This window comes from Protomyctophum parallelum, assembly GCF_964188405.1.
Source record: "Protomyctophum parallelum genome assembly, chromosome: 23".
In the NCBI taxonomy this organism is placed as follows: domain Eukaryota; kingdom Metazoa; phylum Chordata; class Actinopteri; order Myctophiformes; family Myctophidae; genus Protomyctophum; species Protomyctophum parallelum.
The window spans coordinates 7313359-7332498 of record NC_139715.1 but is presented as its reverse complement, the minus strand read 5'-3'; the positions used below and the strand labels follow the sequence as shown (position 1 = coordinate 7332498).

The 19140-nt window shown below is 45.0% G+C and overlaps 1 protein-coding gene across 2 annotated transcripts in view; it reads left to right on the top strand.

Moving 5' to 3' along the window:
* LOC310854400 (vang-like protein 1) overlaps positions 1–19140 on the top strand; it is a 148351-nt gene that overhangs the window by 64582 nt on the left and 64629 nt on the right. Inside the window, exon 4 of one of the 2 annotated variants that reach the window (XM_083759025.1) lies at positions 14349–14477. The exons of the other annotated variant lie outside the window; for it this stretch is intronic. Coding sequence (XP_083615151.1) covers positions 14349–14477 — 129 coding nt within the window. The remainder of the gene's footprint in view (positions 1–14348; positions 14478–19140) is intronic. 2 annotated transcript variants of the gene reach the window in all.

Below are 19140 nucleotides of genomic sequence, written 5' to 3'. Positions count from 1 at the left end.
GTCAAACTAAAGGCCAAAATGATAATGGTGTGTATGTACACGGCCGGCCATCTGGGCCATTCCTGGCGTATGGCAGCGGGGCCTGTGTCAACTTCTTGGCAAGGGCAGGACGGGCAATTACTGTACACAGGACCTTCAGACCGAAGGAAGAATGTTAATGCACAGCGCAGCAAAGGCTTTATAGAAGCCCCTACACTAAATCAATGTTCATCCATTTGTATGGACCACTTGCCGGTCCATTTGGTTACATGTGTACGCTGCTCTCAAAGTTAAATTAACACTGAGTAATTGACTATGCGTATACCAAAGTGGATCAGTCCAAAGAAAACGGTGCAGTACTAGTCTGCATATATCTGTACCGAAATCTCACAAACCACAACAGCACCGCAACTGACTCCGTCTGCACACGTAGCAGCATGTTAAAGGGATTGTGACATTAAAAAAAAGGTTTTGGAATTGTTCTTATTTTTTTTAGGTTTTCTAATCTCAATTGCACCCAAAAAACATGAACTTTTAACATTCAGTAGATTTTCTGTGATCTGGGGTTTTCTGGCTCAAACAGGTGCTCTGATTTGCCGGCAGTAAGTGACATCACTTACTGCAAATCCCATATATGTCAATGGGATTTGCCAGCAGATTTGCCTGTTTTCATTGTAGCTCAAAAGTAGCTCCAAACCCCAAAGAAAACTTCAGACCACAGAAAATCCACTGAATGTTCAAAGTTCAGGTTTTTTGGGTGTAATTGAGGTCATAAAACCTAAAAGAAAAAAGAAAAAGAAAAATAAATGAAAATGAATGTCATAAAACCTTTAAAGATTATTTAGTTGAAAGGCAAATTCAAGGTTTTTGTGTTGTTTCGTTCTTAGTTTGTGTATGAATGCAGTGCATATAGTAGCACTAGCATATGATCATGCATAATAGACATTAGACAGGGGTATTTCTCTGTTGGCTTCACGTTTGACTGCCGGCTATCAGGCAGTGCTTGAGCCCGACGACGAATTCACGGGCGTCCGTCTGCGCCAGAGAGACATTCATCGTGTGTTTTTTCATTCCCCGTATCGTCCATAAACAGACCCGAGGCTAGGGGTTACGTCGGATCACCTTAGAGGACCCCCGAATAACCATAGTCTCCTTTGCGAAAGAACACACAAAACTGCAGCTTGTAGATTTGTTGCAAATCAAAATCTGTCAAAAATGTTTGACAATTAGGGACGCCAGTTTGAACGTGGCACAGTAGTCTTATGAATTGTGTTTTGATTTGCCACAATATCTACAGGGCAGAGGAATTTCTTATTTTCACCTTTTCTCCTCCTGTCTCCTCTTGTCAAAGTGTCCTTGGGCAAGAGAATTAACCCCAAATTGCTCCCGATGTACTGGTTGGTACCTTGCATGGCTTCCGCCGCAATCTGTGTGAATGAAGTGGGTACCCCCCACATTAGCCTACACCAAAATTAAAGCAAAATACCCTGAATTTATTTAGCACCGGGCAGGCCCCAGGGGGGCCCTGCAATTATGTCTTGCCCAGGGGCCCTTGGGAGGGTAAATCCAGCCCTGCACAGATTTGTATAATACATTTGTAATACAACTGTATTTTTATGGATTCAAATGTATCTAAAGACCAGAATCATTTAACCTCTTTGAACCAAGCATCGCTATTTTGGGTGTGACTTTAAAGGTGAAAATGTCCAAAATAAGTTGAACTATTTAATTAAATAGAGCGTACCGTAAGTGGTTAATAAGTAAGTCCAATGTTTCACTCGCATATCTTTGTTGGCAAGAATCTAAATCTTTCCCTAGACACCCGTCAGCAAGGCGCTTCAGGTGTGCAAAAATAGCAACATTTTTATTTAATTTATTTATTGTGAATTCATAAAGAAACCAGGGAATCTTCTTAATTAAATTGAAATAATTGACGTGAAGATTGTCTGCAAACCATTTATCCACTATGTCGGGGGTTTGCTGGAAGGCTTGGGTGGAATCCTGACTGACACTTCCAGTGTATCGACTTCAGACGGAGGCTTTGCAGGGCATTAGGGCGTGTAATTGGTCGATTGCCGTGTGATATTTTCTGTCGGGTGGAAACCACCTATGTCCAAAACTTAATTTTCAGGATGTTCCAATGTTCCAATGAATCCAATGTAGTTATTAGTTTGTCAGTTCTTGTCAATACTTTTTATTGGTTCAATATTTATAAAACCCATAGACGGACTTAACCACTCTTTATAGTCTTCAATGTCGCTTGCTGTCAAAAATAGCAGATCTACAAGCTCACAATGTGTCAGGTCTAGACGTGTTGTGAGGTTGTAGAGTGGTTATTCTTTGCTAATTTTGCGTGCCGCACTTGCATGATGAATTAGGGAATTCATTTAAGTAAAAAAAAACATTGAAAATTCAAATGGAGGGTGGCACAGTCGGTAGTGCTGTCGCCTCACAGCTAGAAGGTCCTGGGTTCGATTCTGTGGGTGCTGGGGGGCGTGTTCTCTCCTCCGCGTCATCAGTGCCCATAACCGAGGCGGGGTTGGCGAAAGGGCCTTTCGGTGTGGAGTTTGCATGTTCTCCCCGTGTCCCCTAGGGTATGTATACCCTCACAAAAAACATGCAGTAATCCTGGTCTCTAAACTGCCTCCCCCTGGCCAGCCGGGGCGCCTGATGGAGGGGAAAGGAACTGGTTGGAATAACGTGTTCCTTCCACGTGTCCAACCGGGGAAGCTCCCCCCTGTCAGGTCAAAAGAAGCGGCTTGGACTCCTCATGCATTGAAGGAAGCATGAGGTCAGTCTGTTGCTCTCCCCAGGTTGACAGAGGGAGTGTAGAGCCCAGGATTACATTAGATAATTGACACAAAAATCGCGGACGGAGATGCCTACGCAGATACAGGGTTTCTGCACAACAAGCTGGGCTATGGAATGCAGGCATAGCTTGCAGGTACTGAAGGATGAAGTGTGCTTTATTACATGGAGATCTTACCAGTTATAGCTGTCAGGAAATGAGTGAGAGGGAGAGATGGGGACTGTAAACAGGCAGACACACACTGCCTTGGTCATGAATGAAAATGTGGCTTATACACTACACTACTGTACTAACTGTACCCCTTTGGGATAATAGTAAACCCCTTTCTGAAACACTGCACGGACACTAGAAGTATAGACAAATCCATGCAGGCTACCCTGGCTGGGTGCAATCATAGCTGCGGTGTCACATTCCGCGCAGCTTGACACCGCAGCGTTGATTGCATGCAGCTGGCCTAAACAGGGAGGGGGGGGTCTACCAGTGATTGAAGTCCCCCTTACACCCCGAAGTTGACTTTCATTAGGCAGTGGACTCCCATTTAAAAATGCCTCTGTCCAAGGGACTCTGATATGACTATGAGTCGTTTTCTTTTTTTATGTACATGAGAAATACTGGAAGAAATTGTTAGACTATTCATCTGTACTGTCATAAATTCCTTGTATGACCAGTAAGACTTAAATAATAAGTAAGTATTGAAAGGATAGAGACTGATCTGGCGCGAAGCTCCGCCCCCCTCCGCTATTCATGTCAGTGGAAGTTGCTCAGTGGCGTTTTGAAGCAGCCGGAAGAACAGTCTTATTTACGCCTTTTTGGGTGCATTTCCACATTGGACCACCAAATTTTGGTCAGATCAACATATGGAATGAATTCTGTACTGGCCATATATGGAGCGTGTTTTGATTGTACAGGGTTTAATGAGGTCAGATCAACATAATGGAATGTCGGAACAGGAAATACGGGTGGGGAAAAGGACCATTTCTCACATGTCAGAACAAGTCAGCTCCATATATGGAGATCTAAGGGTTTGAGGTCAGATGGAGAGTTGCTGGCCCGGCTCCATATATGCAGATCTAGGTGATGATCCTGTCTTATCCATGTATGTGTCGTGATCTTCATATTATGGAGATGGCCATATATGGTGGCGTGACGTCACGAGGCGTGATGTCGTGAAATGGCTCACGGTCACTAATCGTCACTACAGCCATGGCGTGGTGTCATGAGGTGTGACCATATATGGAGGCGTGGGGTGACTAACTATAACTGACGGACGGGAGATGCGGGTTTTCATAGTAAATGCGAGCTTCGGTCGCAATAATAGTGAAGTGCAGCCACTATAGAATCATAGTTAAATTAAATTAATCTTCTTGGCTGTGGACCGGCTCAATGGAACCCTGCAGTGCAGTTTGAAGTGTATTACACTACCGTCTGGCGTTGTAGCAAAAAACAAAACAACAAGACAAAACAGACAATGACAAATGCAAGCACAACAACATCCCCTGACCTTCACAGTAAAATCCTCACTTTTAATTGAACTCTGAGAGTGTGCACTGTATAGGTCCCTGTTTACACCCTCTGAGTTAAATTAACGTTGAGCATTTCACTGTGTACTTGGCACTCCTTTTCCCACTGTGTGCGTGTGCGTGTGTGTGTGTGTGTGTGTGTGTGTGTGTGTGTGTGTGTGTGTGTGTGTGTGCATGTGCGCGTGTGTGTGTGATATACACATATCATTTTTTTGTCTGCATACACAAGGTCAAATTGCTGATGCTTGAGTACATTGGCTCTAATATGTTTAACCATTTTGTTTCCTACACTGGCCGTTGTCCTTTTTTCAGGCTTACTGTTTATTACGGTCCTCACTACAGTAAAGACTACTACTGCTCTTCCTGGGGTCCAAACTCAATCAAATTAAACAATGTAATTTCGCATTACATAGTTAAAATAAAACAAAACAAAACAAAAATAATTGAAGATTTCAGTCATTCTAAACTACAAACTAAATATTGTATAACCTACTCATGTACTCATTTCTAGGCCTCAGCACCAGCTCCACAAACTCTGTGGTGATAGTCGGCAAAATAATAGTGCGGTGCAAAGCCACCATTTAGGCCATACATGGGCAACTGGCGGCCCGGGGGCCACATGCGGCCCCCACCTTCACTTAATGCGGCCCTCAGGTTAATATCAGAATACTGATATATTATTGATTTCAGCTGTTACAATTCCAAGCATGCAAGCATGACCCCCTTTTGTATGTCCAATGTGGTTGGATTTAGTTCATAAAGTTAACGTAACTATAACGAAATTCATTTGAAATGAAATAAAAGCGTTATTTTTTCCAATGAAAAAATGGCCACATTTTCTTCAGGATTTCAATTCAAATATAGCAAAAAAATTGCCGATCTACAAGATCGGCTATTTTTACATCGGCTATTTTTGCTACAACAGTAATATGCACTGTGGCCCATGCAGTGTGGAAATGGTGGCCCTTTCCATCGTCAAAGTTGCCCACCCCCTGATTTAGGCTATACTTTGCCATGTGGGTAATTGCAATCAGACGCAAAACTAGGGCGGAACTCCACTCACTACCAAACTTTACGAGTGCGTTATATCATTAGCAATCAGGCACAATTGACGCCCCAATTCATGCTGCCGGCCAGCACAACCCATTCTCTGTGAGTATTTTACTGTGTAGTAGAGCAGTGGTTCATTGACACGATTATTAGAGAATATAGAAAATGACGTTTGTCTTGTTATCTCTCCTATAATACAACATGGACTTGTTGACAAAGTCAAAATATAGTTTTGGGGGTCTGAGAGGCTATAACTCATCACAATGGTTGATCCGTGGCTCTCATGCTGAGCAAATAATGGACCTTGATATGAAAAGGGTTGGAAAAACCGCAGCAGTAGAGGACGGATGGGTCTAATTTGAAACGCATTGACAGGATTAGCCAGAGGAGCAGAGAGAGAGATGTCCTCCGGCAGCGTGTCTCATTCATGCTGTGGGCTGTAGGAGTGCCGCTGACAGGGTGTGGAGTGTTGACTTTACTTACTAGTGCAAGCAGGGCCACCAATCCTTCAGAGAGAGAGAGAGAGAGAGAGGCTCATTTCAATGCTAAGCCTCTGTGTATCTGAGTGTATTTGTACGTGCAAGAGGGAAAATGTATTTGACAACGTGCGTGCGTGTGTGTGTGTATGCGTGTGTGTCACACTAAGCTGTGTCAGAGTCTCAGTGTTCAGAGCCGTGTTGATTACCCCACTAGTGGGACTCCATCACAGCTCTGTCTGACGGTGTACTGCAGCCCTGTGCTGTATGCAACAGTGTACTGCACAGCGCTGCGCTGCACAGCCCTGCGCTGCACAGCCCTGCGCTGTGCTGCACAGCGCTGCGCTGTGCTGCACAGCGCTGCACTGCACAACGCTTCGCTGCAAGCGCCGGGGACGTCTCCGCAGCTCAGCGAGAGCCGAGGAGTCGCCTCTGTGGTGGTGCTGTTCGTCTGTGTATTTACTTTGGAAAGTGAGTCTCACAGACACACACCGAAGCGTTTCCCCAACATTGGCCCTGTGACCCATTGTGTGTTGTTCGCTGGCCCGTTTTTTTTTTTTTTACCCTTTCCTAGGAAAAACTAAAGAAGAAAAATAACATTGTATGGTATTTTTTTTTATTTTTTTTGACAGGGACAAAGCTCATTAATCAACATGTCAGTTTTCACATCAATGTAAATGGGGCCAGAGTTAGCCAAAGCTACATTTCATCTGTAGTCCTTGGGCAGGCTCTTAGAAAATGAATGATAAAAGAAAGACAGAGTGTATAGTGTGCCAGGAACACAACACCATGCTTTGATACCATAATGTGCAAGCACCCAACAATATATCCATACAAAAACACAATACAATACAATACAGGTAAACATGGTACAAGGGACAGAACAACCGCAAAGTGAAGTGAAAAATGACACCGGTGGTATTTTATTACAATATAACTATAGTTAATTTGACTGCTAGAGTAGGGGTCGGTGATACCTTGATAAATATGGTCTGGACGATACAATATCTCCATGATATGTCTATCATTTGCAGTTCTATACCTTAATTTGTACTTCTGTAGAACGACGTATTTTGGTCTAAATGGTCTGACTGTTACTCCTTTTTCTTAGTTTCTTAGTTGTAGGTGGTTGAACCGTTAAGTAACTTGAAAAATATCCATAAAATCCAACATGTCAAAGAATTGTGATAATATCGTGTATCGTGAAAACAATATTGTGATATTTAAATTTCCCATATCGCACGGCCCTATGCTAAAGTGTGCTAATACATTATAATTAAATTAGCTAGAGTATGTTAAACCAATATAACTACTTAATCTGTATACTAGAGTATGCTAATATGATAGTTTATCTGTATGGTGTATGTATGTATGTATGTATGTATGTATGTATGTATGTATGTATATCTGTATGATAGTTTATATGTTAATACAATATGTAAACATGCAGTTGTTGAGGTGGTCTCCCTACCTTTCCATTGAGACATTTAGACAAAGAAATAGTCACATTTACCATTAATAATAATATCTCGAATGTACTGTACGTAGTGCTTTTCTTACCAGCCTACAGGCACTTCTAACCACCTGTAACTCTCCACAAACTTCTTGGTTGGTTCCTAACCTCCTCTCTCTCTCTCTCTCTCTCTCTCTCTCTGTGCGTACATAGACGCTCTCCCTTGTGTGGGCCTCGGTGTACATTTCCAGTTTAATTGCTCGATGTGTTTGAACAACACTTGACGCTCACCCAACAGACTGGCGAAGCGCAGGGAAGCAGGCCAGGGCTGCAGGCTGTATTTATGCTAATGCCCAGCCATCCTTCCCAGCCAATGGGGTCACCGGGACCCATTTCTGGGTCATGCAAACCATTTTTATGGATCGCAAAGTAAATATAACCATTTGTTTTTGTTTGCGATCCTCTCTTAAGCCAATTTTATTAGAAGATAAAGAATAGGGTAGGTACCCTCACAAAAAACATGCAGTAATCCTGGTCTCTAAACTGCCTCCCCCTGGCCAGCCGGGGCGCCTGATGGAGGGGAAAGGAACTGGTTTGAATAACGTGTTCCTTCCACGCGCTACGTCCAACCAGGGAAACTCCCCCCCTGTCAGGTGTAAAGGAGCAACTTGGACACTCAGGCATGAAGGAAGCATGAGTTCAAGTCCGTTGCTCTCCCCAGGTTGGCGGAGGGTGTGTAGAGCCCAGGATCACATTAGATAATTGACACAGGGGTGAAAATGGGTTACAAAATCGTAGAATAAAAATTATAAAAAAATAATTTCTCTTTAGTGTCTCTCGGCTAAAAGGTTTGGGAAACACTGACTGAAGTCTGTGCTGTGATGCATTAGCTGCACTCTCTCTCTCAGACCCTGCAAACGGAGTAATAATCAATAGAAACAGAAAGCATTACCTGACTGAGGCTTCTTCAGGGCTCGAAATTAACTTTTTTACTTGGTAGCGCTTGTGCTACCAATTTCAAAATGAAGGAGCACCAGAAAAAAATTAGGAGCACCCACCAAAATCTAAGGAGCACCAATATGTAATCGATTTTTTACATTCATAAAAACAATATAACAGTGTGGTTTACAAATAACATGAAATGACCAAAGTATAAAAATGCATGGCAGAATTTAAAATGTAGTGTCTGTCCCTCATCCATCCATCTCTTCAAAGAGACAGAGGCATCAAACATCTCCAGATGAGGATCTCCCTCTAGTCTACACTGATTCCGGCCAGTCACATCACCTGTTTTCTTATTCTTTGTTTTGTGTTTTTCACCTAGCCTATTTAGATCATATATTAGAATTTCTAATATAAAATAATTTAGATGTAAAACATTATATTTATAGCTATGCCTACTCACTTCTAATCAGCGGTGGATAAATTACTCTAATGTTTTACTTAAGTAAAAGTATCAATACTGCTGCTATGTAGAAACACTTACAAGTCTGCTATTCTCTCTCAATTCAATTCAATTCAAAGGGCTTTATTGGCATGAGAAAACATACGTTTACATTGCCAAAGCAGAAAGAACAGTATAACAATACAGCAATACAATCAAAACAAAAACAAAAATTATGTACTTTGTCAGATTCTTCAATAGATCAACTTCTATGTACCAAGATCACTCAATGCAGGTATAGTGCAGGCATATACACAATGATTAGTCTTTACGGTGGTTGTGTTCCATTTGATATCCTTCTCCTATCACAGCAACTCACAAATCTTGCTGCTGTGTTTGCACATTGTTGTACTTCGCCCAGCAGATAAGGGAGTTTTTTGTCATTGGTCATGTTTTCAAAATCACAGTGTGTGGTTGTAATCTGTGGGAAGTATGTGTCTCTGATGTCTTGGTACAATGGACAGATGGTTAGGAAGTGTAGCTCGGTTTCCACTTCATTTAGTGTGCAGTGGGTGCATAGTCTGTCTTCCCTCGGGATACAGGTCTGCCTATGACGGCCTTTCTCGATCGCGAGACTGTGCTCACTGAGTTAAGATTTTTCTTTGTTTTGGGTCGGTCACAGTGCTCAGGTATTCTGCCTGTGTATTCTCTGTTTAGGGCCAGATAGCATTCTAGTTTACTCTGCTTTTGTGTTGCCACTTTCCAGTGTGTCAGATAGTTTTCCTTTTGCTGTTTTATAATTTGGTTTAGTCCAATGGGTTTTCTATCTCGTGGCTCTGTTTGTGTTTGTGCCCGGAGTTCCAGGGCCAGCTGGCTGAGGGGGCATCTCTCTAGAGTTTCACTGTGTGTGAGTGCCTTGTTATGGAGTGCATCTAGGTCACTTTCTTTTAGGTGGTTGTAGAACTTAAGTGCTCTCTTTTTTATTTTGATTATGAGTGGGTATCGTCCTAATTCTGCCCTGCATGCATTATTTGGTGTTTTTCGCTGGGTACGGAGAATGGATTTGCAGAGTTCTGTGTGTAGGGTCTCGGTTTGGTGTTTATCCCATTTTTCAAGGTCATGGTTTGCTAATGGTCCCCAGATCTCGCAACCATAGAGGGAAATTGGTTCTATCACAGAGTCCAGTATTTTAAGCCATGTTTTAATTGGGATGTCTATTTTGATGTTTCTTTTGATGGCATAGAATGCCCTTCTTGCCTTGTCTCTCAGGTCCTTTACAGCTTGGTTGTAGTTCCCTGTGCTGCTGATGTTTAGGCCAAGGTAGGTATAGTTTTTAGTTTGTTCTAGTGGGATTGTATTTAGGAAGAATTGGTGGTTTTGGCGGCTGGGCCTTTTTTTGAAATATCATGATTTTAGTCTTGGTTAGGTTCACTGTCAGGGCCCATGTCTGGGAGAATTTGTGTAGGAGATCGAGTTGCTGCTGTAGTCCTTCCTTGGTTGGGGACAGCAGCAGCAGGTCATCTGCGTAAAGTAAGCATTTGATTTCTGTGTTTGCCAAGAGGATGCCTGGAGCTGTAGACTGTTCTAGCGTTTTTGCTAATTCGTTGCCAATTCCCTTCCTCTCTCTCTCATTCCCTCTCTCTCTTGCATGCGTGTGCGGCTGTGCGCGCACACACGCATGCACACACACACAGCTGAGCCGGTCCGCCTTTTCCGAATCTGAACGCTTGAAATAATGTACTTTCTTACACATGGTGAAGTTTGGCTTGTTTCTAAACTGTACAGTTTCCTTCCTTGCCAATTCCCTTCCTCTCTCTCTCATTCCCTCTCTCTCTTGCATGCGTGTGCGGCTGTGCGCGCACACACGCATGCACACACACACAGCTGAGCCGGTCCGCCTTTTCCGAATCTGAACGCTTGAAATAATGTACTTTCTTACACATGGTGAAGTTTGGCTTGTTTCTAAACTGTACAGTTTCCTTCCTAATGTGGTTCAAACCAGTCGTTCTGCTGAAACAATTTCATCTCAAGGACTGCCTAAAATAAATAGGTATTTCTCCGTGGGCGCTTTTCTGAAAATATTTCATGACGAATTTGTGTTTTCGGTCATTTAGTTTAGTGCAGCGCTTATATATATCTGCAGTTTTCAAAAAGCTGCATGAGGTGTGGTCGCTTTCTTTCTGGGTCTTGTTTTCATAGAGCTGGTTGCTTGTTTCACCGGCCGCTGGCTTCGTCATGAAGGACAATGGAGCTCGGTGTGAAGCTTAAGGCTCTTATAAGTACTCTGAGCCTCGTATGGAAACCAAAACGACTGGGGTCCGGTCCGCCTGGTGTGTGTTCTTCAGCAGCTCCATAATAATGTAACTGGATACGGGACGAGGGTTAGCTGGAGGTGAGCGAGCGTATAGCTTATGGGCTAAAATGTACCGGCCTCTGCTTTTGTAGTCGAGGAATTCGCAGGAGCCGAACGCAATTGAAAGAGGTGTCGCGTATATAGGCAGGGAAAGTGATCCGTTATTTAAACCACGGGGGCGTTCTTTTGGTAATTGGCGCCTACCTGTGTGTGTGTGTGTGTGTGTGTGTGTGTGTGTGTGTGTGTGTGTGTGTGTGTGTGTGTGTGTGTGTGTGTGTGTGTGTGTGTGTGTGTGTGTGTGTGTGTGTGTGTGTGTGTGTGTGTTGGGCTAACGGCTACTGAGTGCGGCTGGGCAGTTAACGTGAAAGTATCTCGAAACCGACTTTTAGAACCAAAAACCGACATAATATTTCTCACGCAGATTAATGGAAATATTGTGTTGTATTGTGACAAAAGCACATTATTAATGTCATTCTGCTTTATTTTCTGTGCATGTTATGTTATTATGCCATTCTGAACTGGCACCCATTTTGGTGTCGGCATCATGTTATGCTTTAGCTATTGAAAAATAGCAGATCTACAAGCTCATATCGCGCCACCGAGTGGCGCGATACGAGCTTGTAGGTCTGCTATTTTTGAAAAATCGAAGAGCGACTGACATTTTTTTAATCTGATCTCAGGTCAGAATGGGTTAATCAGACCAGTGTGTGTCCAGTGGAAACCTCGTATGAATCTGATCTCAGGTCAGAATGGGTTATATACGTGTGATATGTAACATGAGCGTTGTGAGAGTCTTATTCTTTCCTATTTGTATATGAAAGGTAACGGGTCTGGTACTAGGGTTGTTTTTAGGATTGATTTTTAAATTATTTTACTTGTCTATAAAGCTCTCAATAGTCTCGCACCTTCCTACCTACATGACTGCCTGCCTAAAATGTCCCAAACCGCCCCCTAAGGTCTTCCACTGCTGGCCTGCTCGCTTTGCCCAAAAAAATGGCAACTAAAAAATACGGGGAAGCAGCTTTTTGCTTCTACGGGCCGTCGGCATGGAACAAGCTCCCACTGTACCTTCGTCAGGCAGCCTCTGTAGACATTTTATTAAAGTTATTAAAGTTTAAACGCATTTATCTGCAGCCGTAACAATCGAAGAACAGTCATGCCCGTCGGGTAAAGTGTAGCATCGCGCTTGTTGCTGCCGTCGGGGATCGACGTTGGAATCACGGATATATCTGCCGGCGGTTGGAGTCTACATAGCCGCAATTTGCAACTCTAGATCTTTTTTACAATGGGTTGAATCTAGAGTTGCAACAAGCTCCATCCACTTCCTATTCATCATTTTTGGTTTGTGATCTGCTTGTCTTAAATGACGTTACACTCACCAACATTGCAGCTGCAGTCCAAGCTTGAATTATCCTCTTTCAATCTGCCGAGCTTGTTTTTAAAAAAATCCCCCGTAGAGACGTTATGAGCTACTTTCTGTCAAGACATCCTCTGCAAGTGATTATTTTTCTGCTGGAGTTTGGAAGCACTCGTCGTACGTCACTGAACGGCCCTGCGTTCAACCTGTTTCGAATTTGCACATAATGCAGGAGGCAGCAGCGCGACCCGTTAACAGAAACGAATGCTTCCAAACTGCAACACTTAAAAAAAAGAATCATTTGCAGAGGATGTCTTGACAGAAAGTAGCTCATAACATCTCTACGGTGGATTTTTATGAAAAACAAGCTCGGCAGATTGAAAGAGGATAATTCAAGCTTGGACTGCAGCTGCAATGTTGGTGAGTTTAACGTCATTTAAGACAAGCAGATCACAAACCAAAAATGATGAATAGGAAGTGGCTGGAGCTTGTTGCAACTCTAGATTCAACCCATTGTAAAAAAAATCTAGAGTTGCAAATTGCGGCTAGAGTCTACAGAGCTGCTGCGATCGGTGAGATCAGTCCAAAGTGTTCTGGGAGGATTGTAAATACTAAGCGTTTCGTTCATCGCGATGGTTAAACTATACTGTGGACTCTCTCACGTGCGCGCGCCTCGTTGGAAGAGGAGGACGGACGCGGTCTTTGTTTAATTCTAAAGCGCAGTTGCGTTCCGCTGACTTTGGGACTGGTTTGGGGCGGGTGGTGGGGGGGTTGAATGTAATTATTGACTGTTGGTTTGAGTTTGTTTTCTTGTTTGTTTATTTCATTTAGTAGGGAAAGAGACAGGGAGAGACGTTATTATGAAGTGAACTGTTTACCTGTGATTACAACTTTTGAGCTATACAATACATAAAGTGTTCAGAGTAAACCCCCACGATCCTGCTGATTTATTCCTTGGTTAATAATTTGCCTTGCTGTGAAGAGGGCGATTGTTCCGATATATCAGCAAATCATGGATTTGTTTCTCCACTGACTAACTGAATCAAGTAGTCTGATTAACCACTTAACTCTCTCTCTCTATCTGCCTCCCTGAAACGACTTTGGATGAGTTTTAAGCAATGTCACAGTTTGCCTAGAACGACATTTGGACGAGTTATTAGGTTATTTTTAACCCATTCTGACCGGGCACCCATTTTGGTGTCGGCATCATTTTATGCTTTAGCTATTTAAAAATAGCAGATCTACAAGCTCATATCGCGCCACCGAGTGGCGCGATACGAGCTTGTAGGTCTGCTATTTTTGAAAAAATCGAAGAGCGACTGACATTTCTATAATCTGATCTCAGGTCAGAATGGGTTCATCAGACCAGTGTGTGTCCAGTGGAAACCTCGTATGAATCTGATCTCGGGTCAGAATGGGTTAATCTGCTATTTTCCCTTTTTCTTTTTTAAATAGTCTTTCATTAATCACTACCGAGGCAAAAGTCCATATCTCACTACTGAGACCGGGGGGGGGGGGGGCGGGGGGGGATGAAGAAAACCTGCATCCTTTTAGCCCATAATGTTACATGACTGGACATCGTTAATGTATTAAACCATTACAACTAAAAGCATTATAGGATCATGTTACGAGCTGCACTATGGCAGAGAACGCAGACTCATGCATCCTCTCTCTTCGATTGGAAATCTCCCCCTCAACCGCTCTCCTCTCGACCGTCCGTCTGCCCACCCCACCCTCTCCGTACCCATTTTACCTTCCACTCGTCGGCAGCTCGGCTCCCTCTAATTACCCTCAAGCTGCTCTGCCATCTCAGCTGTTTTCAACGGCGGAGGGTGGGGGGTGGGGGGGGTGGGGGGGCAGTATATGCGCTGTGGGTGGGTTTGGTTTAGTCGAGCTGTGCTGTGCGGCTGCTGTTTGTCTGTTTTTTTTTCGGTTAACGACGGCATTATAACTGTCACCATTCCTAGGCAGACCACAGCGCAGGTAACACCTCTACTACCCCTCCTCTCCATCCGGGAGGCGCGGACCCCACCACGATGTCGGGCACTTGGACGGAGCGGAGCTCTTGCATTCACGCTTGGGATCCTTGTCCCATGGTGAGTGGTCTTCACGACTCTCTTGCCCCCTCCCACTCCCACCCTACCCACCCACCCACAAGTTGAGCCGAGGCTCCTTTCATGTCTGTGCCGCCGAGCCCCATGTGGTGTGTTGTGTGTGTACTGTGTACTGTACCTGTGTGTGTGTGTGTGTGTGTGTGTGTGTGTGTGTGTGTGTACTGTGTACTGTACCTGTGTTTGTTCTCTCCCGGGTGTGTCATCACCATGCTGTGATCTGTGTAGGTGGGCTAGAGAGAAAGATATGTGGGGAGACGTTTTGTCGTGTCTGTTGTCGTCTTTGTGCTGTTTAAACATCAGCGGCGAGCCTCCATGCGATCGCAGGTTTAATCCAGCAGTTGCATCTTCATCTAATAATAATAATACATTTTAATTTATAACGCACTTTACATAATTATCTTTTTTATCACAAAGTGCCAAGAACTGAGCACTCCTTCAGTGGTCTCATTAGGTTAATCTGTATGATTTACTGTAATCACCAGCCTACATTTTTGATATACTAGAGTGGTGTCCGTTGGGCACTGGCCTACTTGTAACGATGCAAGTTGGAAATGCATGCCCCACCCAGTTATTGTCTCCACCAGTTACCGAAGGCATGGGGATCGAGAGACACTCGCACACACATGACCGTCCGTTTGTGTGTGTGTGTCCGTGTGTCCGTCCGTCCGTCTGTGTACAGCTAATCCCTGGCACTGTTAACCCGGGCGATGCCACATTTTGCACACGCTTGCCAACAATGAAACTCTGCCCCAAATTGTCCAGAATGGCCTGTTATAGCGCCACAGGAGGCCGACTTTTGAAAAACACATTCTGTCCAAAATCCTGCAAATCGCAGTGTGCAATTTACTTGAAATCTTTCACTGACTTTCCTACTAGGCTGAGGAATATATCCCACCCTTTTTCACAGTGGCCTGTTATAGCGCCACCAACAGGTGGATTTTTTTTTTGGAAGAAAATGCCTCAAATCATCCAATTGCCATCCGAGGCGTAAGAAGAAATGGCACCCTTTTCACATTGGCCTGTTATAGCGCCACCAGGAGGCCACAACCTGACCTGCCCCCGGTGGAGACCTGTGCCCCGATGGGCACTTCATCTAGTTATGTCTGTGTCCCTTTTATGCCCATATATGGAGTACTTTGTGAGGCATGCCCAAATGTGGAGTCTATGTAGATTGTGATGCCGGATCAGGCCAGCTCCATATATGGAGATCTAGGGGGTGATCAGGTGTGATCGTGTGAGCTTTTGTGCTGGTTCTGGACAACGGTGTGTCCCACCGACTCAAGGCCGGGCACTGCACTCCCTGTTGGGGTGTGGAACGTGTGTGTGTGTGTGTGTCAAGTCGCTGGGACGAGTGCTTCTCGAGTTCCGTGGTGGATTACAGACGTACGTACACACACACACACACACACACACACACACACACACACACGTACAGAGACGTGGTGCATTTATAGATAGATTTAGGCTACTTCAACTATATGTCCGGCTCATTTTATCGGTGTGTTTGAGGGCGGTGCAGCACGACCCAGGTGTGCAGCTCTACCTTACATACACAGGAGGAGACACACACACGCACACACACACACACGCACACACACACGCGCACACACACAGACATGAGTGCGAGCGCACACACAGAGCTACAGTATACGCACATCGCCTACAGGGTGACACTGGAGTGCTCACTGGGCTGGAAGCAATGGATGGAGAGTGGAGCCTGGGGGGGGGGGGGGGGGTGGGGTGGGGGGGGTGGGGGGGTGCATGAGAGAGAGGTCGCCCTGAGGCAGGAGGCGGATAAGGTAGGAGAGAGGAGAGTTTAATGAACAAGGAGAGGAGAAGAATGAGAAGAACAGATTGGAGAGGGGGAGAGAGAGAGAGAGTGTCAGTCCCCGGTAAGTCCCTTCTGCAGCTAATCGGTGTGTTGTTTTGTTTCTCTCTCTGCCTCTCTCTCTCAGCTGTTTGTTTAATGGACAATCCTCCCTCCTTATTTCTCTCTGTCCAAGTGCCACCCCCCCCCCCCCCCCCCCACCGTCCCTCTAACGTTAACTCTGCATTGCTCTTTCACTCCCTCTCTCCCCCTCTCTCTCTTCCTCTCTCTCTCTCTCGCTCCGTCTTTTCTCCACAAAGCCACTCTGCATTAAAGCGCGGCGAGCGAGTGAGTGAGTCCCATACAATACCTCCTCAGGCATGATGGGAGATATTTCTATATAAGGACGGATAAAGCGAGTGGGGGGGGGGGGGGGGGGGGGTTGCGGGCGGGCTGCAGCTCAGCAGAGGCAGAGGTCACACACACAAACACACTCTCACACACACACACACACACTCGCTCGAGTTGCATCGAGGGATGCTAAGCTGTGAACACATTCTGATGATGACGGAGCTGTTGTGGCGCTGCCGTAGTGGAGAAGTACACGTGCGGTTCGGCGGGATTTAGCTCTTCCAGCGGTCCAGGTCCTTATAGTCCTCGGAGGGGTGGGGATGGCGATGGAGCCCGTGGAGGTGGAGGAGGTGGAGGAGGTGGAGGAGGTGGAGGAGGTGCTGGAGGTGTTTGTGTTGTGCGAGCCCTCCGAGGAGGACTCGAGGGAAGTGCTCATCGGCACCACCACCACCACCACCGTAGAAGAAGAAGACTCCAACACTACCTCGCCGCCGCGCGAGCTCAGTCCTGGCCCGGGGTCGGGGACTAAGTCGGCCCAGGTAATGCTATAATTGGCTAATTGACAGGGCTGACACTCTGCCGCCCCTCTCCCTGATTGGATGGTTTTGATATAGCTTCAAAGGTAACGCACATCGACTGGTGGGTGCTACTGCTGGACTAAAAGAGGCTTCGGTTCAAGAGCCTATACTACACACCCAAAAAAAAACGTCTTTATTTTGCTGACATGGTTATGGTTCGATAGCTTGACTTTTGAAGTCTCAACGCCACTTGGCGATGGCGTTGGCATACTATAGTTATTGGCTGATTTACACAGTGATTGTTGTCATATAGTGAATGAATGCAGGTTATTTCTCTTGTGGGGAGTTTCTTTTTTTCGTGTGACTTCAGGAACTGTGTGTGAGGGAGATGCATTTAAAACCGTGAGTGTTCCTTTTGACTCTGAGTGTGTGCAATTGGACCTTTTCGGGTCCCATCTGCACACCCTCGGGGTCAAAGGAACGCTCAGGATTTGACTGTGTGCGTGCTGTGGCACGGAGGACACGGGGATGTTACATTTAGCAACAGGACACAGTGTTTTGTTGTTGTGCTGCCTTGGCGGCATCTGGGTCTCACCGAAGTGACCGAACCACAGTCTCTTTGACGCTAACCAGTTTGCCATTGCGTTACACCGTTGCTTCCCAACCTTTTCGTTTAATTTAGGGACCCCTAATTTGTTATGCATTGATTGATTATGCCATGGACGGACGCCTAGTTGACATGATCTTTTTTGGCTTTTTTTATACCTTTGGGACCCCAACCTGAGAAGAGTTTTATTGATTGGACCAATATAGTCTTGTCATTTGATATAGACTTACTTCATCACATTCATGACGAGGAAACCCCGTGCATGCTGGGCTTTAACATGGAGCGCTCGGTTGCACTTCCGCATTGGACCAATGTGGAAATGCACCAAAAAGGCGGAAATAGACGGTCCTTCCGGGTGCTTCAAAACGCCACTGAGCAACTTCCACTGACATGAATAGCGGGGGGGGGGGGGGGGGGGGGAGTCTTTTATATAAAGACGTTTACACCGCGGACAAAGCCGTGACGACAAATGACAGTAAACACAATGTTTTGGGCCGATCAAATAAGTTGTGAGAAGAAAAACATGGCACTTTTTTTTTGTTTTGTTTTTCTCCTTTTTGATCAGCGAAAAACATTGTGTTTATTGTCGTGATGTGTCACAACTCGAGTTGGCTTTGTCTGTGGCGTAAACGTCTTTAAATAAATACTTATTACTATAGACCAGGGATGTCAAACTCAAATACACAGTGGGCCAAAATAAAGAAATTGGTACAAGTCGAGGGCCAGACTGTGTTTTATCACACGCGCCATTTTTGTGTAGAGGGGTAGCTGAAAGTTGACCACAAGTGATATACTTTCACTGCTGATCAATAGTGAAGAGAAGACGCATGCTAGCGCTTGCGGGCCCTCGATACATGACAATGCACTCGCAGTGCATTGTGGGACTTGTAGTATTGTGGTGGTCCGTGCAATATACCAGAGGGCCAGTTCTAATACTAATTAATATCATCCCGCGGGCCAAAGATAATTCATTCACGGGCCTGATTTGGCCCCCGGGCCTTGAGTTTGACATATATGCTATAGACTATAGTAAATAAGTACTATAACTACAGACCCCCGGTGTCTACCAAGTATATAAGATTTAAGTGCATAACTTTCAAGTGATTATAACCTACTTGAACTGAGCGGAGAGGACACTCCGACCAGATCCCGCTCGTCTCGTTCATCGGGACACGCTCTCCATTTCCCCCTGAATGGCTATACGTTGAAGCGTGTCAAATGGGGAGTGAGTGAATAATCTCTTTCACCGTGTACTATAATTATAACTCCTTTCCACTCGCAGGCCTGATTCTTCTAGCCCTCCATTGTCTTCCCCCCGTCTCTCCTCCTATCCCACGTGCGTATTTCTGGGAGAAACATTGC